A 21,725-nucleotide genomic window follows, 5' to 3' on the forward strand; every position below is an offset into this window, starting at 1 on the left:
CTTTGTACGACGAGCGCAGGGACGCAAACACACACTCAGAAACGTGTTACGAGCCTTCCCTCCCCCCGCCCCATGCGTGCAGAGGAGGCTCCTTTCGATCAATCCGCCGCGTCTGATCTGTGAAATATCTCTCATGAATCTGAAGCGCCTCAGAAAGCTTCGCCGGCTGCTTTTGGGTCCTGATGTCTTTCTCATTCTGACTCTGGCTCGACTCTCCAAACCCGACCGTCTCCACCGTAAACACATGCCTTCTGATTTCTGCCGCCCAAATTTGGCTGAGCGGCGTCCGAGGGGGCGCGGGCTGGCGTGCGCCGTGCGTGCACTTTCTCTCCCGCGTGAGAACTGGACGCGGGGATCTGGATCTCTGCTTCTGAACCGTCTGAACCGGGTTCTGCTTTCTCTCACCAGGTGACTGGGAGTGCTACCCTCACGACCCCACCGTGTGGCACGTGAGTCGCCGCTCTCCTTTTCCATCCGACTCGCCTTCGGGGCGTTTCTGTCTGTGTTTGAAGGCTGCCTCGCCTCCGTTAGGTGCTCGCCGCTTCGTTCTGTAACAGAGAAATGAAAGTGCTCAAAGCCCGGCGAGAACTCAACAGCTCAGAAGCCCAAACGCGTATTTAAAACTATTTTAGAAGCAAACTCCTCCAGCCGGGCCGAGCCGGCTCCAGTGAGGCTGCTTGAGGACCTTAGGCAGTTCGGTCCAGGTAACAGATTAACGGCCAGTCGATATTCTGACAGGTGAGGAACTCGAATTCGTCGTTTTGACTAAACTGTTTGATTCTTCAGTCGTAGGGGATTTTTGTCGCTTTGCAAACTGCGTGCTTTCTCATTTTGCAGCATCCTGTAACCTGGCAGCCGTCCAAAGAGGGAGACCATCTGATTGGTAGAATCACCCTCAGCAAGAGGAGCGCCGCCATGCCTAAAGAGGCCGGCGCTCTGCTGGGGTTAAAGGTCGGAGCGGGCGCTCGTGTTGGGATGGAGATGCAGATTGTGTTGTGTTGCTGCTGTCGTCACCTCTCTCTCTCTCTCTCACGTAGGTGGTAGGAGGCAGGATAACGGAGTCAGGAAGATTAGGTGCCTTCATCACTAAAGTCAAGAAGGGAAGCCTGGCTGATGTGGTGGGACATCTCAGAGCAGGTCCCTTAAACCCTCCCAACAGAAACCTATTGCGATTTACGTCCGACTGCAAACGTCGTAGACGCTCGTCTTCACGTCTGATTCCAGGGGATGAAGTTCTGCAGTGGAACGGGAAGCTGTTACCGGGAGCAACCATGAAGGAAGTTTACAACATCATCCTGGAGTCTCAAGCGGAGCCTCAGGTGGAGCTGGTGGTATCGAGGCCTATTGGGTAAGTTTGGAATGAGACTTGCTTCCTGACCGCATTTTCGGTCTGTTTCTTTTTTTGCTGAGTACATCAGTGTCCCGGCCCATCTTTTGTTTAATGGCTCCGGATGTCACCATTGCTGTTGCGGTCTAATCTGGCTTCCTACTGAAACCTATGTCGTCTCATAATGGTTCTAGCGTCGGTCTGGAATGTAGAACCGTACCTCGGTATCTGTCGCAGGCTGTCGTTCGCATTTTGACTGTCTTTGTGAAGCGGCTTTTTCTTGAGATTGAATGTAATGAATCTTTGATGGGAAGAAAAAGTTGAATGTATTAATTTCTCTCCAAACACTCACGAAGGGTGTGTAGAAAATATCAGTAAGTAATCTGCCCATTTTATCCGGGACTGTTAATCCCCCTCATGCTTGTGGAAGCAGTTCTGGTTTCGCTGGTACCATTTTGCATCCCCAAATGAACCCAGCTGAGCCCGTCTAGTCGGGACGGCCCGCTGATGTCTTCTTTGTGGAAATAGCTGAAATTTGTCGTCTCCAGCTAAAATGAGAAGGTTCACTTGAAGGGGTGCAAAATGGCCGCTGGAAAACGCCCATCAATGTCGCATCGCTTTGTGCACGATGCTCAAACTGTTTGTGCAGCTTCTGGAATTCCTCTCTTCCTGGTAAAGTTTGAGGATCCCAAAAGTCAAACCCGGCAGTGTGAAACATGAAAGGCTTGACGTCTTCTGTCTCTTTATCCCTCGGTTTGGATTTGGGACATTCATGAATCAAGAAATCTTTGTTTCATCCCATTGACTTTTATCCTACGTTTGGTTTCGGAACGCCCCCCCCCCTCCCCCCCCCCAAACACTTATCAGTCTCATATTTATAGGAAGTGCTTATTTGCTTCTTTGTGAGTGAAATGAGAAGATGAACACTTTATATATTTTTTAAAGCAATTTGTTTTTCTGCTTTCATTGCTAAGCTAGCAACATCACGTTAGCTAGGCGCTTCACGCTTTGGTCGCCATCTTCTCATCTAACTCTTTGCAAGGAAGTGAATAAAAGCATGTAAACAAATATTGAGTGTGTCAGACGGACGGCGATGAAGAATTTAATGCGTTGCCTCCTCATGTGCAAACGCACAAATGCTAGCCGTAGCGCCTCGGCGATGAGATCCTGTATTTAGGATACAGCGCTTTTCCTCCTGTAAATGGAGAATTAGACTGATAAGTGTTGCACAGAACGCCATCCTTACTTTGTACCGCACGAAGCCGTGCAGCAGATTCTGCTGTTTCCCGCGGGCCCCTCTATCGTAGTGCAAACGATGAGCTACTGGTTCCTAGCCGTGCTGATGTCACATGATCATTGGCCAGACCTGGAACGTCGGAACGAGCCCTGGGATCACTGCGGCCATGTTTTTTCAACCACACGCACACACACACACACACACACACACACACACACACTGTTTCCTGCTGTGAACTCCTGCTACATCTACATGCATGTGTGCTTCTGCATCGGCACCACTAACTCGGTTGAATCCACTCAGATGCCGGTGTGAGAGCGACTGACCTGCTCTTTCCTGCTTTTATTCCAGTGATATCCCAAGAATCCCCGACACGTCCCACCCTCCGTTAGAATCTAGTAGGTATCTGTTTGTCTCTCTGTTTTTAGGAAAGAATGTATGTCTCTTTGTTTAATCCGAGCTTCTCTCAGGACGAGGCTCTCCAAAGTTCACAAAATACCGGATGATTTTCAGGGGGAATTAAAAGCGAAATGTTTTGATGACGAGCTCTTCCTGAATTCTTCCTGTCAGATTCGTGGTTGCCAGGTTTTCCTTCCCAAATGTAACTTGTGTCCACCATTCCTATGCGTACGCTATAGTCCAGCGGTCCCCAACCGTTTTCCTGCCACGGACCAGTTTTATTGTCATAATCTTACCACTAAACTTTATATTATGCACGTCCAATAACTATTAAACAATTATTACAGCAATATCTGATCCCCATATATTGTGCTCTTAGTAATTCCTTCTTGGTTTTTAATCCAGATTTCTCTGTGTCGAAGCAGTTCTGGAGGCTTCATTGACTCGTTTTCTCGCTTGTCTCCGCATATTATGCAGAGCGGACTTGGTTCACGAGTCTGACTCCTGGTGTTGTCTTTCTTTTCTTGGAGATCGGCGGCTCCTCTTTTTTCTCCTCAATTGGACTTTTAACCTTTGCAAAAAAAGCTCTCCAAAGACGTTTGTTTTTGGACTCGTTTTCGCTTTTTTCCGGCTTTTTTATTTGGAGGAAATCTGGTCGTTTTTCAAAATAAAACACCTTTTAGACTTGAATTATTGATAAAACGGAAATCGTATACATTAGTTATTCTTTCTGTGCGTCCCGGTAACATATCCCTCACGGACCAGTACCGGGCCACGGCCCGGTGGGGCTATAGTCACCGACGCTGCACTGAGGTTTTCTGTTAATGAATCAAGTGTTGCTTGTCGAGAAAGAATTCTGGTGTTGATTGACGATGTGTGGAGGCGCTGTAGTTTAGCAGAGCGAGGCTGTTCCTCCAGTATTAAAGGATAAACTAGGCTAATCACCTTCCGGTAGGTCCGGTAGCCGAGTACGTGTCGTCTGGCCGCGCTCTGAAAAGCGAACAAACATACGCCAAGAGGAACGGTTTCCACTCTTTGTCTCACATGTCTGATCCTCCTCATAGCAGGTTCCAGTTCTTTTGAGTCCCAGAAGATGGAACGACCGTCCTTACATGTCCTGTCTCCCTCCAGTCCTGGGATGCTCCAAGATGCTGCCCAGTTAATGCCGGGGCAACTCTCGGTGAGTGTGTGCGCACTTGGAGCGAGCCGGGCCTTCGAGTCGGACAGACCGGACGCTGCAGCGTCGGATTTGTTTGTGTTTCCCCGCCCAGGTGAAGCTGTGGTATGACAAAGTAGGCCATCAACTAATCGTTAACGTGCTGCAGGCCGTAGAGCTTCCTCTCCGGCCTGACGGGCGGCCCAGGAGCCCCTACGTCAAAATGTACTTCCTCCCCGACCGCAGGTATGTCGAGCGCGATGAGAACAAAAGGATAGACTGACTGGGATCCCCCCTGAACAAAGAAATGCGACGCATCAGTAGTCGGGATGAAACCGGCTCACGTGCACCGATGGAGACCGGATGTGTGTTTGCTGGGTTACAGCCAAACGGGACGAACCCGCACTGTGTAATAATCTGTGTGTCCTGACACAGCGACAAGAGCAAACGAAGGACGAGAGCCGTGAAGAAGACCTGCGAACCCAAGTGGAACCAGACGTTCGTCTACACGCACGTCCATCGGAGGGACTTTCGAAACCACATGCTGGAGCTGACCATATGGGACCAGCCCAGGTCACCAGAGGAGGACAGCGCCTTCATGGGAGAGGTGCTACTTTACTACCGCCGCGTGCTGCATGACCTTTATTTTAGGGCCATGCATTGACTATTCAACCCGAAGCAGCCCAAGACCCGGCTGAACGCTAGCGACGCACTGGTGAGCATGGGCGAGCGTTTCACAGCCGACGATCCAGATGTTTGCACCAGGACCCGTTTGAGCCACACAGATGTGGAGTGTGAGGCAACAACGGGCAACGTAAAGACGGCTAGCAGCCCGTGTCGTCGCTGCTCTCTGCTAGCTGGATGTGTGACTGTGGAAGCGTTCCCCGATTCATTTCTCTACTGTGCCGCACTGTGACCCGAACAGATCCTGATCGAGCTGGAGACGGCGCTACTGGATGACAAGCCTCACCGGTACCCGCTCCAAACGCATGACGTCTCATCCATACCACTGCCCCGCCCCTCCCCGTACCTCCCGCGGCGGCACGCTCACACGGATGCTCCCGGAAACAAGCTGCAGCGTAAGTCTGGACCTACTCTGTGAAAGCTCTTCTGTGTGTGTGTGTGCGTGCGTGTGTGTGTGCGTGTGTGTGTGTGCGTGTGGCATATACAACACAACATGTGTGTCTCGGACTCGTGTTGCTTCTGGCTTCTTTTACGACCTGTTATTGTTGCTATGATTTAAAAAATGTGAAATTCACAAGATGACTAAATTGGAGTATAGAATTCTGCGTAGCAGCAAAAGGTACTGTGAGACACGGGTCCGCTTGCTGAGTCAGCGCAATTTTATTTCTGTGGACCCAAAAATCAAATATTGCAATTTGGCTCAATTGATTCCGACGAGTGAAAACTTTCCTTTTTGGGAGCTGATGGAATCATTTTATAGAGAGAGCAACTGTCATCCAATGTGTTCAGAATACGTTTGAGTTCTAGTGATGGGAGTAAAGTTCTGGAGATTTATCAGTCGAACCGTTGGAACAATGACTTTAAAACCCGACAGGAGGGACGGTGAAATGTGGCACCTTCCTCTTGGACGTTTTCATTGCCATTGCATGGTGGGAATAAAGGAAGGAACGCGATAACACTTTCCAAAACCAAAACCAGTGGCCCGCTTTGAATTCTGTTCACTTGGAATCCAACCGGCGACCTCGGGGCGACGTGACAGCCGGACACGAGGCGGGTCCGTCTGTTTTTACGTTCAGAGTTAAAAGAAAGAAGTTATTGGACAATCCTGTGATAAAATATTGCCAGCTGTCCTGTTATTGGGCTAATCTTTAAATAGCCGGCATCCTAGAGACGGCGCTGTCCTCGTTGCCGTGCAGAATGTCCAATGTTGCTCTCTGTCTTTACAACGAGAGACGATGTAGAGGAATATAGCCGCTAAAACTAGTTTTTATCTGGATAACTCGAGTTTATAACTCTCTGCTGCTTTTTAATAATTAAAATTGTATATATTTTTTATTAATAACGTTTTTTTGGATACATTTCCCTCGCTGCCATGCTCTAATGAGATGTTGGTTTTACGCGTGGGCGTGCCCGCCGATGGTGCCACCCAGCAGCGGATGGGCGTGGCAGGGAGCGGCAGCGGGAGCCCGCCTCCACCCTGGAGGTGCCCGAGCAGCAAAGGACGCCCAGTCACCACATCCGTTCCCGTTCGGTGTCCCCGCACCGGGAGGAGCAGGGAAGGATCCGGTCACGCCCGCCCAACATGCCAGCCCAGAGGTCAGGGGGACATACTGCACTAACCGTGTTACTTCAACCAGGTTGACAATACTTGAACTCGTGTACCCAAATATTTGTGTATTTGTGTAATATTTGGGGCTTAAGAGTGGGTTCAGCAGGTTTACTCACACATGGAATATTTTTATTGGTATATTTATGCTAACTAATTCGTTGGAAGGCAGCGAACGGAGTCCATCTCCTAATGAAACGACCGTCTGAGCCAGAACACGCCGTGCTGCCAGCTCTGCTTTTACCGGGTCGGCCGGGTCAACCTGCCAAGAGTCTGCTGCAGCGCCGCCGACCGCTGACCCATCTGCCTCTTCCGTTTCTCCTTCCTTTCCCATAGGAGTCTCGATGATGAACTTCCTTACTCTCGTCGTTCTCGCTCTCCCAACCGCTACTATGACGCCTCCAGGGGTCGACGGCAGCAGGAGGAGTACCTGGATGACAGGTGTGTGTGTGTGTGTGTGTGTGTGTGTGTGTGCGTGTGTGTGTGTGCGTGTGTGTGTGTGTGTGTGTGCGTGTGTGATTATATGCTCATATACTAAATGTTAAGTATGACAGAACTCTCTGTGCTCAGGTGACTGCACAGTTTGTCTCTTTTTCCGTGTGTGAATGTAACAAGTTAAATATTTTATTGTCTGTTGCTGAATTTTGTTTCTACTGTTGTTTTTGTTTGTTTGTTTGTTGAAGAGATGATTTAGTGTTTCTGTTGAACGCTACAGGAGGGCGAATGGTGCTCTCTACCTAAAGGTCAGCTAATGTAGGCGTGTCCTGTGAGGGCAGCTGACGTAGGCGTGTCCTGTGAGGTCAGCTGACGTAGGCGTGTCCTGTGAGGTCAGCTGACGTAGGCGTGTCCTGTGAGGTCAGCTGACGTAGGCGTGTCCTGTGACTGTTTTTGTTTACGCCTCCTTGTAATGAAGAAGCTAGGTAGCTACATGGCCCGTTTATCAGAACCACACTCAGTTATGCGATGATCTAGCCAGCATTAACGGTACGTAGCAACGTAGCTTTAGCCACTCTCTGCAGGACATGATCAATAACCGGGTTTCAATGATCGATCCTTGGATTTTTATTTCATCAGATGTGTGTCGTTTACTCGTTGTTTGGGTGAGAGGTGGATTTCCTCCAGAGGATTGATATATGAAATCTCCTTCCCTGAGTTCCTTTAAATGTTTTACACTCGCCGGGAGTTTTAAATAAAGTTTTCCTGCGCCTGTTTTTTTTCTTACTACCGTTTCCCACAGCGTGTTGCTTCTTCATCACGGCTCTAGTTCGGAGTGTGTGTGTGTGTCGCTATCAGAGACAGCTTCTCTTTCCTATTCACCCTCTTCTGCTCTTGTGTTTTTTTTGGTCCCACCACCGTTGTTGATTTCCTCATGTCATCCATCCCCATGGTAACCACAGTGAGGCCATCATGATCCACCAGTCAATGCGAGGCAAAAGTGCCGAGTGCCTCCACACCAGGTAAACTGGCCAATCACGACGTGTTGATTACGTTTGGTACATGATCAGGTTGTCTCTTTGTGTATTTGTTGTAGAAAATGACAAATCCATTGTTATAATACTGCATAGAAATATTCATGCACATTTTTCCCAAGTGTTCACTTGCGGTGTTGGACCACATGGCTTCAGTCGACCAAGAGCTCTGCTCACATAATCCAAACGTCAACCAAAAACATCAACTTAATATGAAATGTGGGCTTCATTTATTACGATATGACCAATATCTAGCCGATATTTCTTCATATAACTTAATCCTTAATGACACGTCACACGGCATCGGTTGATTGAAGCAATCCACGCTGTAATTCGCCGTTCGCTCTTCCGTTTTGCCGCTTCCCCTTGGTAAGAAAAGTAGTCGGCATTATCGCTCGATGAACGATCAACAACACTGACCCTGTAAACAAAGCCTCTACATATGGCCGACGGCAATGCATTGTGGGAAACGTAGAAAAGCCCAGAGCCCTCTATATGATGTGATGATACAGAATCTGGTTCAGATGTGCTTCTGCCTCAGATCCACAAGAGGGCACTCCAGGCCCGTGCTTGCCTTCAAACTGCACTCCGTTCCCAGCATGCTGCGCTCTCGGCTCTGTGGCGGCACGTTAAACGAGAATTCACAAATCAAAGCAGGGGATTTCTAGATGAAATGACTCTGAACTGTTTTTGCATCTCCTAACCTGGTCGAGCTGTAATCTGCCTGGCAGGGACATTAGGGCGCTATGCGAGAGCAAAGCCGAACAAGGTGGGGTCGACGGAACACGAGAACATCCCCCTTTGATTGCTAACCGAGAGCATTTGGTGAAGGGTGGATTTCTGATGCTTGAACGGCTTTCATGCGCCGCTGTATTTCTGCTCGCTCATATTACAGACATTTACAAACTTGGCCAGTGATTGTGTTATGGTTTTTATGCAGGACTGCATTGTTTACAACAACAAAACGTAGAAAAACAACACCTCACATTTTACAAATGGAATGAATCAGCCGCCGAGACCAGCCCGCGTTTAAGATAAAAAATACATTAAAATCACTGGATAAGTTGGGAATGCTTATGGCCTATAAAGCTTTTTGTTGTGCAAACAGTCCCACTTGTTTTTGTTTTTTCCCCTCCTGTTATCCTGCATCTGTCTGCATGCATGCTAACATCAGGAGATCTACTAGACACAGTAACACACTCCCTCCTAAGATGCCGCTTTTGTTCAACGGTATCCACAAACCGATCGACAGGTAAGTCCACATTTAAGGATTCGGCGCGCTTCAAATGAAGTGTTTCGAGTTCAGTTTCTAGCTTTCGACAATCTCCTTAATAAAACTTAGAAATGTAGATTTTGTACGTTTATTGTTAATGCAGCATCACAGAACGTAGCATCACAGAATGTAGCGTCACAGAACGTAGCATCACAGAACGTAGCATCACAGAACGTAGTGTCACGGAACGTAGCATCACAGAACGTAGCATCGCAGAATGGAGCATCGCAGAATGTAGCATCGCAGAACGTAGCATCACAGAACGTAGCATCGCAGAACGTAGCATCGCAGAACGTAGCATCACAGAACACAGCATCGCAGAACGTAGCATCGCAGAATCTAGCATCGCAGGATGTAGCATTGCAGGATGTAGCATTGCGACGAGTAGGTCGATGTTTTCTCACACCTCTGTTACATTTCTTTTTAAAATGTACACAGACTTCCCCGTTTGACCTTTTTAAACAAATGCGTTTCATCTGACGTGTCGTGATCTTTTGTTCTGACGGCTAAGTTGAAAGAACTTGATGCCAGTTCAGGTCAGTAAGGCGCTCCAACTAAGAGTTGACCCCGAATCTCTAGAAGTCTCTGGACTAGTTTTGTGTCTGTTCTTCAGCAGTAGGGGCTTCAGAGCCATTTCCAATCCTTTGCACGCGCACGTTGTTCCACACTGCCTGCATGCGGAACGCTGATCTCTGCGGTGGAACGGCTCATGGGTTTGGTGACATGTAACGTCCACGGATGAGGCCACGGTTAGCGCGTGTGTTCTCGAGCTGAGGCCGCGTGGAGTGGGAGAACACTTCGCCGTGACGATGAGAAACATTCCCACCCCACCCCATCTTCACGACAACCCCCCCCCCCCCCCTTGTAACCAACCACTGAGGCTTTGGTTCTCAGGCTCGCTCTGTGGTTGTGAATCTAATCAAACTTTCTTTTAAAGCATTTTTTTTTCTGTTTGTCCATTGTTTGTCCTCTTTGTTTCTTTCTGTCCTCTCCTGTCTCCTCTCCCATCGGGTGTCTTGCGGTGCCTCTAGTGACCTGCAGTCCTCTCTGGAGAGGGTTAGGAGCGCTAGTGCCAACTGTCTGGCTCCAGACAATCATGCCCCCCCAGCAGAGACTGAAAGGTACCAGCTTCTGACCCCTCCTGTAGGGGGCCAGTAGACCCGCACTGAAGGTGTCCTAGCTTAGCATATTCACGTAATCAACATATCACACCTTCATTGACCAGTCAGAGTGCAGGGATGATTATGATGTCACAACTGGAACCTGTCCAGCTGGTCCTAGTGCTGGTTTTCCTGATCATCCTCGGAGAGTAGGATCATTGTGATCAAATGAACAAAAAGTTCATTTGAAGCCTTTGGACACGAAAGCAGAGCTAAAAAGAAAAGGATCTAACTTGTATTTGTCGTGGCCAGAAACACAACTCCAAACTGCTCATGTTGCTTCATGTCTGCCGGACTTGTAAATGTGTCAGTAAGTCCTTCGTCCACTTTATAGAAGGCCAATATATGTCCTTGTTGTGTTTAGAGCTTGTTCTACTGCCCCCTTGTGGCCCAACCCCCTCCTGTTTTCACCTAGAGAACATTTAGCAGTCGAGTCGCAGGATGTTCTGATTGTGTATTGATTGCTCGTGCGATCGCTTGGGTGACGTGTTCTGTATGTGTACGCATAGAAGACCTTTGTCCCGTTCCCTGCCCCGGAGACGTCCAGCGAGTCCCAGGATTCTTATTCAACACGCTTCCCCTGAAGATGACAGGTATCCTTTTGTGGATCCCGGCTGCTTCCTCTTAGAGCTTGACTCACGCCTTTGAAAACGACGCCGTTAAGACCCGCCTCCCTTTGGAACAGAAGGAGGCCGGCTGCGCCGCCACACAGGAAGTCAACATTTGAATGTACTTATTTCTAGGAGCGCAACACGTTTCTCCTCGGGGTTCAGTCGGGTCTTATTGGGTTCAGGCGGAAGTCAAGCTCTACCTCGGACTTCTGATTCCTGTGACCAGCGGCTAGAAGCTGACACGCTTTTCTCTATCGGTCTGTGATTTTATCTTGTGTCACACGAACAACTAAAACTTTATTTCAGCCAAATCTGGAAACAGAAAAGTTGAACTGTGACTTCGGTCGGAACTTTAGATGCAAGATAAAATGACAAGCTATCCCTGCCACCGTTTGCATTCCAGCTTCCTGTTGCTAACCCTGAACTCCTTGTTTGCGCCCAGAGCACAGTGAGAGTGAACAAAAACAAACCCACCCAGAGCTTTTCAAAATAAAGGTCAGGTGTCTTTGAGGCGTAGCTTCGCTTTGATTCACTCCCATTGTGTAAGAGGTTGCTTGTTTTTCTCCAGGCGCTTTCCCGGTTTGTGATTTGTTGCCGAGCGACGCAGCGATAGCTTTCCCTTCTCCGGTTGTGGCTCTTGCTGCTTTTCCACCGTTGCTTTTAGTGGTTTGTGGGATGATCAGTCGTGATCTTTCCTTCCTGCAGCCGCTCAGAGATGGGAGTAGCGTCTCCAGCTTGCTTTCTTGCTCTTGCCCTCATTCTCTCACCCATGACAGGATCCATAGTATCCATAATTTAAATCAGGATGTGGGCGTGGGGGGGCTGCGTGTGTCACCTTTTCATATTCATGCTCATGAATGGATGTGGATTCTGACTCACCTCAGGAAGAGAAGAAGATCAGACATCCCTAATCCGTCACGGCATGCCCCCTATTTCCTGTTTTGCAGATCATAAACTTGTAAGGCCAGTGACAGCCCCCCCCCCCCCCTGACAGACACTGTGAAGGATGTGTCCTCCATCCTCTCATCTGTCCATCCATTTTATTTTCTCTCTTTTGTGTATCGTTCCCTTTCCTCATCCGCCGTTCTCCAGGCATCCTCGGACGCTGGAAACACCTGATTGTCAGAGTCTGGGCAGGAAGCTGTCTGACAGCGGCAGGTGAGGCATGTACTGTACGCTCAGCACATGTCAAAGCGTGGATAATGAGGGCGCTAATGGGCGGAGCTTCCGCGTGCGAGAATGTCTCCGCACTGGGTCCAGTTTGGCAGAAGACGGCCATCTTAAAATCAAAACCTTGGAGATGATGACGTCGTCTTAAAGGCGTTTCTGCCGTCGCCGGGGGCGGGGCTTGCTTTATTAGATAACCTGTCGCCTGCTAGTTAGATTTTTATCTCGTGTTTCATTTAACCTGATTTGGAAAGTCTTTTATTTACGTGCTGTTTTGCTTTTTTCTTTCTTTCCATTTGTCTTCCCGTGATTGTCGCCGTCGCCGTCGCCGCCGCCGCTCATGCGCCGGCCGTTTGGGTTTGTATGGCGTTCTTGTGATTTTCCACATTTGTTTTTTGTGCACCAGAATCACGCCCACCTCAATCTTAAGGGGCTCCAGAGGAAAGAAAGCGCCGCTGCGGCCCCTTGGTGAGGGGAACCCCACCGTGTTTTGACCCACATTGACTAGCGATACTGTGAATAGGAGTACGCCTCACCGCGTACTTCTACCCATCCGTGTACTTGTGTGTGATCCTGTGACCTGCTGCTGTTTGTGTCGTGTGACCGTTCTGTGGACGTCGTGCGTCTCATTCCTTCAGAAACGGCGTAAACGTGGGGGTCGTGGCCCCGTGGCGTGTAACGGGCGTGGCATCAGTAGCCGTTTCATGTGGCTCTCATTTGAACTGTAAGCAGAACCGGCGGCTCGATCCGAACCTCTGCCAGCGGCGTTGCTTTGTGTTGTCGTGGTGTGAAAAACCTCAGATCCAGATCGGAACCGGGTCTGACTCCAAAATCGAATCCGCTGTTTCCCGGCCGTAGCTCCGCCCCTCTTCGGAGTGTGATTGGAATCCTCTATTCGGGCACTGATGTGCGTTAAACGCCAGCTCTGAACTATTAACGGGTCTGCTGTGGCGGGAGATGACAGCGAGCGCATGCCTGCTGATGTGGCGCTCGTGCTTCAGCGCTTCGCTCTTTGACTGCCTGAATCTTTATTTGCTGCTCTTCCTGCGACAGGATCGGCCCAGAACGAGCTTCACCTCGTGCTGCTTCGACGCGACCAGCTGCTGGAAGGTGTTTTTACGCTGCGCCACGCCCGCTCATGCCCTCTCTCTTTCTTATCTCCATTCTTTCCATCCTTGCTCTTCGTCCCCCGCTCCTCTGCTGTCGCTTCACGCCAGGGGCCACCTCCAAGGTGGTTCGTCTCTGTCCTCCTCGGTGACGTCGTCCTCGGCTCGCAGAGCGAGGCAGCTCCCGCAGCTGCCCCCCAAGGGCAACACTGTAGAGCAAGGTATGGCGCTCGGTCCGCTCGCTGCAGGTTCTACCTGGAGGGGGGGGGGGGGGAGCCTCCAGTCAGGTGAGCGCTAACGCCGTCTTGTGTCTGCTGTGCAGCCCTGGTAGCAGAGGAGTGCGTCCGTCAGCTCCAGATGAGGGTTCATTCCAACCGGGGGTCGGCCCCCCCCGCCGCCGCTGCCGCTGCCTCCAGCCAACGGGACCTGGACACATCCCTCAAGAACAAACGGGAGGTTCGCCACAACCTTTTTTTAAATCCTTGGTTTAATTTATCCTGACATTTACTGTCTAAAGAAAGTACTAAATTGTGTTCCCGTAACGGCGAGGAACGCTCGATTAAATGAATCTGCTCCAACCGGGCCGCCGCTCAACGAGGAGCGCAGCCCGTAGAATACACGAGTGAGTAATCCTCGCCGGCACTGACTTTAACAGGAAGCTGACAGTGTAACGGCGACGGCCCGGCGTCCGCGCGCCACCACGTGCCAGGAGTTTCCCTTTTCTGCATGCATCGTGTCAACGCCGTCTGCGTGACGTATTTCACCGTCCCTCGTCTGACTGACCGTGAAATCATTTCAACCTGACGGCGCGGATCATCCGCGCCAGCGGGCTTAGACGGCGGCGGCGGCGGCGGTGGAATGTTTGTTATTCCTGTATGCAATGCTGTCGGATCACTTCCGCTGAAAGTCAAACGCCGGCGCCCGGGTTTTACCGGCTGGAGCGAGAACTCGGGAGATGGCGGAACCAAAGGAACGAGAGATTGATCCCTTCTGATCCCGATTTATCGGCAGCTCTACAAGGACCGGAGGAGGAGCAGCGAGAACGTTTCCCACAAGTCCTCGGACAGCGACGTCAGCGACGCGTCAGCCATCTCCCGAACCAGCAGTGCCTCTCGCATCAGTAGCACCAGCTACATGTCCGTCCAGTCGGAGAGACCCCGGGGACGCTTCAGGTAGCCACGCCCCTCACTTCTATGTGCGCCTTCGGCTTCAGTCACGTGGAGTAACCCCCCCCGGGGTGGCGTGCCGATCCCCAGGGCCATGCGTGCGACGGGCCGCCACATGATGAAGAGCACCAGCGCCAGCGGCGAGCTCTACGGCATGGAGCACGCCGACGGCAGCCAATCAGACACGGCGCTCGGGAGCCTCGGGAGCGGGATTAAGAAGCGGCGCTCCAGTCTCAGCCAGCGCGTCATCGCCATTCTGCCGTCGAGACTCAGCCGGAGCACCTCCCAGCTCAGCCAGACAGGTGAGGGGGGGGGGGGGTCCGAGAGCATTCAGCCTCTTCGCTGTTTGAAGACGAGTTAAAAGCGTTGGTTCTGAAGCCGGAGCGGCGAGCGCCGCGGCGTTTCCAGCTTCATCCAGATGACATCCTTCTCAAACAGGACGACGACGGCCTGGATCAACACAACACTTACTTCACCTGTGTATCCGTCGTTGTTGTTGTTGTTGTTTATTGGCCTTGTTGTTGTTGTTGTTGTTTCAGAGGCGGCGGGTAAAGCGGCGGACAGACGGAAAGGTAAAGCAGTAGCGAGACACAGACAGGAAGTTGTGACGCTTTCTGAGACGGGGATGCAGACAGATTTGTGGAGTAGCTCCGTCCCATGCAACACACCCCCCCCCCCCCCCCCCCACCGAACTTCCTGGCTCTGCCCTCTCCTGTCTCCATTGTGTGTCAGAGGGAATGGTCCAGGTCTCCCAGAAGCCTCCCTGTTCTATTGGACAACAGCAGGCTGGGAAGAGATCCGAACTCCTCCTTTACGTCTCGATGTATGAGTGATGGACACTTCGGGGGGTGGGGGGGGGGGGGGGGGGGAGACACGCCACGCCCGGTATCTGCTGCGTTCCGATCCCGCAAGCGGAGCGTGACGTGTTTCACGCTTCTTCCGCCACAGAGGCGTCCGCGGGGAAGAAGGTGGGCAAGAGCAGCAGCAGCAGCATCCAGAGGAGCGTGGAGACCGGCATGGCCGTGGAGTTCCCCCGGGGGGGCTCGGCCATGAACCGGCAGGCCAGCAGGGAGTCCACCGACGGCAGCATGAACAGCTACAGCTCCGAGGGGAAGTACGTGGGCGCCGCCGGATGCCAGGCCGCCGGGCGCGTGGCGTTCGCGGCCCCAACCTAACCCCGGCTGTGTGTTTGGGTGTCAGTCTGATCTTCTCAGGTATGCGTCTCGGTGCCGACAGTCAGTTCAGCGACTTCCTGGACGGTTTGGGTCCCGGTCAGCTGGTTGGCCGGCAAACGCTGGCGACGCCCGCCATGGGTGAGTGACGGCTCCGCCGGCTTGTTCCGCCGTTTTTCCCCGAATCGTGAATTCGGTGCTGAGGATCGTTCCTGCGTGTGTTCAGGTGATGTTCAGATCGGCTTGATGGATAAGAAGGGCCAGCTGGAGGTGGAGGTGATCAGGGCACGAGGCCTCAGCCCCAAGCCGGGCTCGAAATCCCTCCCAGGTAGCTCACGCACGCACGCACACACACACACACACACACACACACACACATCTCCGTTCCCTTTCTGACCCCACCCCTCCATCCTCAGCTCCTTACGTCAAGGTGTACCTGCTGGATAATGGAACTTGTAAAGCCAAAAAGAAAACGAAGATTGCACGAAAGACCCTGGAGCCGCTCTACCAGCAGCACCTGCTCTTTGACGAGAGTCCCCAGGGCAAGGTGCTTCAGGTAATTCCATAGAGCCGTTGCTATGCTACCTTTAGCCGAGACGTTGGACTCATGTCTGCCCTTCTGTCCTCCAGGTGATCGTCTGGGGCGACTATGGGCGGTTGGACCACAAGTGTTTCATGGGTGTAGCACAGATCCTGTTGGAGGAGCTGAACCTCTCGAGCACCGTGATTGGCTGGTACAAACTATTTCCACCTTCCTCGTTGGTGGACCCTACGTTAGCTCCGCTCGTGCGGCTGGCGTCTCAGACGTCGTTGGACACCTCAGGACCGCCACCGGGCGTTCGGTCTTAGTGAGCCGAGTGGCGACCACAAACCCCCAGATCTCCCTTAAATGACAGAACAACGGACCACAAGCCGCCGGACCAGAACCGGGACAACGGCGAGCTCTCGGTCGCCCAGCGAAAAGCCAGACAGCGACAGGGAACGAGAGAGAGAACGAGCCAATCAGAGTTTAGCTGGAGTCTGACAATCACGTCTCGCACCTTCCCGCTTCCTCCTTCGTTCGCCGTTTTCTTTTCTGAGCGTTGCTTTCTTTGCTTCCTCCTCCGACCTGCAGCCGCGGAGGCATCCCTCCATCTCGTCTCCTCGCCCCAATCAGAGCGCCCGATCAAAGCGGAGTTCCCCACCCAGTAGCCCTCCAGCCAATCAGAGTAGAGCTCGCTTCAGGGCACGGGGTTGTAGCGATCTGGGGCAGCTTCCTGCACAGGGATTGGCTGATGTCTGAGCGGTCCCGCTCGGTCCGGTAACACGGCCAGGTGCACACGCTTAGCCTTGTGACGTACGCAAGCTAGCACAAGAGAGGCTCGACTCCCTTCACCTCAACAGAGAGAATATCGAGGCGCCATTTTGCTTTTCTTTCTTTTTTATTTGGAATCTTTTCTTTGTCCAGCGTTCAGAGTCGGACCTGAAGGTGCCGGTTCACCCCCCGTACCATTCGTCCCCCGCTGGGCGGGAGCAGCATGACTCGGGGATGCCCCGCCCCGCCCCGGCTCCAAGCCGCATGCATGTTTCTTTAGTTCTGTTTGTTTCTTTTTGTTTTGTTCTCTACTTTTTTTGTAAAATAAAAAGACGAGACAAATTAAAAGAACAAATCTCAAAAAAAACAGAAACAGAAAAAACGACTAGACTGTGTGTGCTAGTTCCACATACTTCTAGGCCAGCTTGTGTGTTGCATGTTCTTGTACAGTTTGCTCGTACTGAATATGAATCCAAAACGAGAGAAGCCAAGCCATCCCCGCCCCCTGTCAGGAGCTGACCAATGGAGGGGATGAACTCCAGCCAGGCCACGCCCACCCCTCTGGGTCTAAACACACATATAAGGAAGTCTCCAGAAAAACAACACAAAGGTTCTGTTTGTGTTCTGTTCTTTTTACTCGCTGTACTCCGTCCCCCGAGAGGGAAGGCGTCCAAACCGTCGTTTAACCGTGGAGGCAGAGAGAGAGAGAGAGAGAATGTGTGTAAAACAGATAAATGTATATGAAGTATCATGAGTTTGACAGAAAATATAAAGATATAGATATATGAATATAAAGAGTGTATCTGACTGCACAACCGTCACGCGCACACACACACACACACACACACACACACACACACACACACACACTCTGTACATACAAATCAGGATGAGCAGCTTGAACTAGAGTTGGGAGCAGACGTGACGTTCCTGCTTTGGGGGAAGGGGGCCGCTGAGCGGCGCCGAGCCACACGGGAGCGCTAACGGGCCTTTATTTTTGACAGCGGTTGCAGAATAAAAAAGCAGAACCAATTGGAACAAAGCGTTTCTTTTTAAGCCCCTCCCCTTTCCCTTGTTGACTGTCGGTCTGGACTGGACTTCATCAGAATGGGATTCTGTGGATGCTTCCGTCGAAGCCCCGGCGGCGTCGCCGGCTGCCCTTTCCTTTTGTCAGTATTATTCCAGGGATACTGATTGTTTACAGCCCCCCCCCCCCCCCCCAATCCATGATTTTGGACGAAAGACTAAGAATCCACTGCAACAGTTGTTTGTATAACAGATGTGGCTCTACTGATGTATGTTTTATATTCAAGAGTTCATTTTTATGATTTACAAATAAAGACTGTGTGGAAGAAGACGGTGGCGTTTCCAAACGGCGTGTCTGACCTAAAGACGGTGGCGTTTTCAAACGGCGTGTCTGACCTAAAGACGGTGGCATTTTCACACGGCGTGTCTGACCTAAAGACGGTGGCGTTTTCACACGGCGTGTCTGACCTAAAGACGGTGGCGTTTTCACACGGCGTGTCTGACCTAAAGACGGTGGCGTTTTCACACGGCGTGTCTGACCTAAAGACGGTGGCGTTTTCACACGGCGTGCCTGACCTAAAGACGGTGGCGTTTTCACACGGCGTGCCTGACCTAAAGACGGTGGCGTTTTCAAACGGCGTGTCTGACCTAAAGACGGTGGCGTTTCCAAACGGCGTGTCTGACCTAAAGACGGTGGCATTTTCACACGGCGTGTCTGACCTAAAGACGGTGGCGTTTTCACACGGCGTGTCTGACCTAAAGACGGTGGCGTTTCCAAACGGCGTGCCTGACCTAAAGACGGTGGCGTTTTCACACGGCGTGCCTGACCTAAAGACGGTGGCGTTTTCAAACGGCGTGTCTGACCTAAAGACGGTGGCGTTTCCAAACGGCGTGTCTGACCTAAAGACGGTGGCGTTTTCACACGGCGTGTCTGTCCTAAAGACGGTGGCGTTTCCAAACGGCGTGTCTGACCTAAAGACGGTGGCGTTTCCAAACGGCGTGTCTGACCTAAAGACGGTGGCGTTTTCAAACGGCGTGTCTGACCTAAAGACGGTGGCGTTTCCAAACGGCGTGTCTGACCTAAAGACGGTGGCATTTTCACACGGCGTGTCTGACCTAAAGACGGTGGCGTTTTCACACGGCGTGTCTGACCTAAAGACGGTGGCGTTTCCAAACGGCGTGCCTGACCTAAAGACGGTGGCGTTTTCACACGGCGTGTCTGACCTAAAGACGGTGGCGTTTCCACACGGCGTGTCTGATCTAAAGACGGTGGCGTTTCCAAACGACGTGTCTGACCTAAAGACGGTGGCGTTTCCAAACGGCGTGTCTGACCTAAAGACGGTGGCGTTTCCAAACGGCGTGTCTGACCTAAAGACGGTGGCGTTTTCACACGGCGTGTCTGACCTAAAGACGGTGGCGTTTCCAAACGGCGTGTCTGACCTAAAGACGGTGGCGTTTTCAAACGGCGTGTCTGACCTAAAGACGGTGGCGTTTTCAAACGGCGTGTCTGACCTAAAGACGGTGGCGTTTTCAAACGGCGTGTCTGACCTAAAGACGGTGGCGTTTTCACACGGCGTGTCTGACCTAAAGACGGTGGCGTTTTCAAACGGCGTGTCTGACCTTCTCAAGAGGAGCTCATTGATGGCGATGGCGTCCCAGGTAACGGCAGAGCGGGATGGAACCCCTGATGGGACGAGGATTCCAGCTCTGTTTCCCCCACACAGTTCTGTGTGCGTGTCGCGTTCATGGGATTAGGAAATTGGAAAAGACACACACACTCGGCCTCCTTCAGGTTCGTGGGATTAACCTGGATTACGGTCGGCTCAAACGCAACCTCTCTGCTTTGGGTAGTTGCGGCGTTTTCCTGCTATTATTTGACAAAATTAAAGGTTTATTTTTTATTTGTTTTAAGATAAACGTGTAGAAAGTAGAGCACACACACATCTGGTCAGAAACACTTAATCTCAGACCGTTACTGCCACCTGGTGGTGACATTCATGATTTAAAACGCTGTTAATTAGCGCCATCTAGCTCCTGATACTTCTTGAAGACTGTCAAATCTTTCACTTCGTACACATCTTTTACTTTCCAGACACGTTTTAAGTTAACGTTTCTCCACTAACTCCCTCCCACAAAACCAGAAGAGACCGAAACGTTTCGTTGACTCGCTTCTTCTTTATTTACCAATGAACAGGTACATTCTGACACACCTGCGCTTCACAGGCAACACAAACGCTCACTGGAGGGGGGGGGGGGGGGGGGGGCGGCGGCGGCTTGATCCTCCTGCAGGTGACGAACTGGAAAATGTTCGGCATTGCCCCCCCCCCCCCTCCTGTAGCGTCTGAAAAATGTCACTGCGTTCAGTCTAAGATAGGCCCAGTACAATTGTCCCCTGCGAGGACGGTGGACATTTACGCAGGACGCAAGAACAGGCGTTTCCTTCTACGAGGTAAGATCATGTCGTTTTAATTACGGGTCCAATAGCAGCTGGTTACACTTGTCTGGCATTTATCGTGCACGTGTGCGCACTATATTGGCGCGCGCGCGCGCGCGTGTGTACACGCGTTATTTTTAATGATAGATGGGAGTGAGAAGCCTGACTTTGTGAACCTTTAAACCAACTTTCGCTTCCTGGTTGAGAGTCGGCTTCAGTTGTGCACGCGCCGCTCGTGTGTGTGAACGCCGACAGTGGATTCCTGCGTCTTATGCGATGTGGTTGGACGATGGCGCGCGTGGCACGGACGTCTTTTGTTTTATGCCCAGCGCGTGATGGATGAAAACTAAAATGTTTGTGACGTCAAACAGAACCTGGCTGTGGACCATGGGCGGACATGGCCCACAGCCAGGTTCTGTTCTGTTCTGGCCTGAGCTTCAGAAGCTCGACCCGAAGAGCCGGGGATCGAACCAGCAACCCAGAAGGCAAACATCAAGGCGGAGATGACTCCGTTATTTAAATATCACGTAACAGATTGGTGCCATTTTATATCACTGCCGACGGCTCTGAGGAGATCTTTGGCGCTATGGTGCCCTCTTGTGGCGAGTCGGGTGAACAGCATGACATGTAAAAACAATTAAGAGAAATTAGAGTATTAAAAATAAAACGTGTCGTTTTTAAGCTTGATGATGCACCAGAAGCGGCTCCTTCCTGTGACGGTACCGTTTTTACACACCTGTATCTGTAAATCCTTCAAAATGTCCGCAGGCAATCAGGGCTGATCAGACCTGATTGATTAGGAACATTCAAACAGCGTCATCAGCGTCGCCGTTTGAATCCAATCAGACGGTCCCTAACGAGCCGCCGTCGGTCCTCCTCTGGACGCGACGCGCTGTTTCCATGCAGCGTCCCGTAAAGAAGGGCTCCAGTCTCTAATCTGCATCAGAACGAGGCTTCAAACCTGCGGGTGGGGTCGCGGGTTCAACTCCCGTCGTGTCGCTCAGGAAGCGGAACAACCAGACGTGCGTAACTAAACACGCGGGATAATCTGTTCAGTTTACGGATCAGTCAGGATGACGGGTATCAGAATTCCTCATTTAGGGTCCAATCATTCGGGGGGGGGGGGCTTTAGATGTGACACAATCCACCTGGAAGTCCTGACATGCGGGGGAATCCGATTACTTCGAGGTCCCGTAGAGAGATTTAATATTCCGTGATGCGTCGGAACGACTGTTTAAAAATGATGGATTAAAATAGTCCGGTTCGGGTTCGGGTTCGGTGTCAGAGGCTCCGAGTGTAAATTTAGAATTTACCTCTTTATCATTTAATTGTTTGTGTTTTTATTTTTATTTTTTCAAATCGATTTACAATTTTTTTTAAATGAATGACGGTTTAATGTTGAGTTTTCAGTTTTATATTTTAATCTACATTTAATCTA

At 51.2% G+C, this 21,725-nt stretch overlaps 1 protein-coding gene and 1 pseudogene across 1 annotated transcript in view; both read left to right on the forward strand.

The window, feature by feature from the left end:
- Nucleotides 1-16,382, forward strand: part of rims1a (regulating synaptic membrane exocytosis 1a) — a 36,079-nt gene extending 19,697 nt beyond the window's left edge. Inside the window, exons 6-31 of the mRNA XM_068740993.1 lie at nucleotides 409-449; nucleotides 838-951; nucleotides 1,038-1,137; nucleotides 1,225-1,348; nucleotides 2,916-2,962; nucleotides 4,028-4,143; nucleotides 4,235-4,365; nucleotides 4,555-4,726; nucleotides 5,045-5,198; nucleotides 6,234-6,399; nucleotides 6,746-6,850; nucleotides 7,807-7,866; nucleotides 9,053-9,130; nucleotides 10,183-10,272; nucleotides 10,821-10,904; nucleotides 12,015-12,080; nucleotides 13,307-13,416; nucleotides 13,518-13,651; nucleotides 14,207-14,367; nucleotides 14,452-14,663; nucleotides 14,901-14,933; nucleotides 15,310-15,475; nucleotides 15,562-15,674; nucleotides 15,760-15,861; nucleotides 15,950-16,089; nucleotides 16,164-16,382. Coding sequence (XP_068597094.1) covers nucleotides 409-449; nucleotides 838-951; nucleotides 1,038-1,137; nucleotides 1,225-1,348; nucleotides 2,916-2,962; nucleotides 4,028-4,143; nucleotides 4,235-4,365; nucleotides 4,555-4,726; nucleotides 5,045-5,198; nucleotides 6,234-6,399; nucleotides 6,746-6,850; nucleotides 7,807-7,866; nucleotides 9,053-9,130; nucleotides 10,183-10,272; nucleotides 10,821-10,904; nucleotides 12,015-12,080; nucleotides 13,307-13,416; nucleotides 13,518-13,651; nucleotides 14,207-14,367; nucleotides 14,452-14,663; nucleotides 14,901-14,933; nucleotides 15,310-15,475; nucleotides 15,562-15,674; nucleotides 15,760-15,861; nucleotides 15,950-16,089; nucleotides 16,164-16,382 — 3,038 coding nt within the window. The remainder of the gene's footprint in view (nucleotides 1-408; nucleotides 450-837; nucleotides 952-1,037; nucleotides 1,138-1,224; nucleotides 1,349-2,915; nucleotides 2,963-4,027; nucleotides 4,144-4,234; nucleotides 4,366-4,554; nucleotides 4,727-5,044; nucleotides 5,199-6,233; nucleotides 6,400-6,745; nucleotides 6,851-7,806; nucleotides 7,867-9,052; nucleotides 9,131-10,182; nucleotides 10,273-10,820; nucleotides 10,905-12,014; nucleotides 12,081-13,306; nucleotides 13,417-13,517; nucleotides 13,652-14,206; nucleotides 14,368-14,451; nucleotides 14,664-14,900; nucleotides 14,934-15,309; nucleotides 15,476-15,561; nucleotides 15,675-15,759; nucleotides 15,862-15,949; nucleotides 16,090-16,163) is intronic.
- A 1,738-nt stretch (nucleotides 16,383-18,120) lies between these two features.
- The window catches only part of LOC137896150 (B-cell lymphoma/leukemia 11A pseudogene), a 32,954-nt pseudogene continuing 29,349 nt past the window's right edge, over nucleotides 18,121-21,725 (forward strand).

This window comes from Brachionichthys hirsutus, chromosome 7 (assembly GCF_040956055.1).
Source record: "Brachionichthys hirsutus isolate HB-005 chromosome 7, CSIRO-AGI_Bhir_v1, whole genome shotgun sequence".
Lineage (NCBI taxonomy): Eukaryota > Metazoa > Chordata > Actinopteri > Lophiiformes > Brachionichthyidae > Brachionichthys > Brachionichthys hirsutus.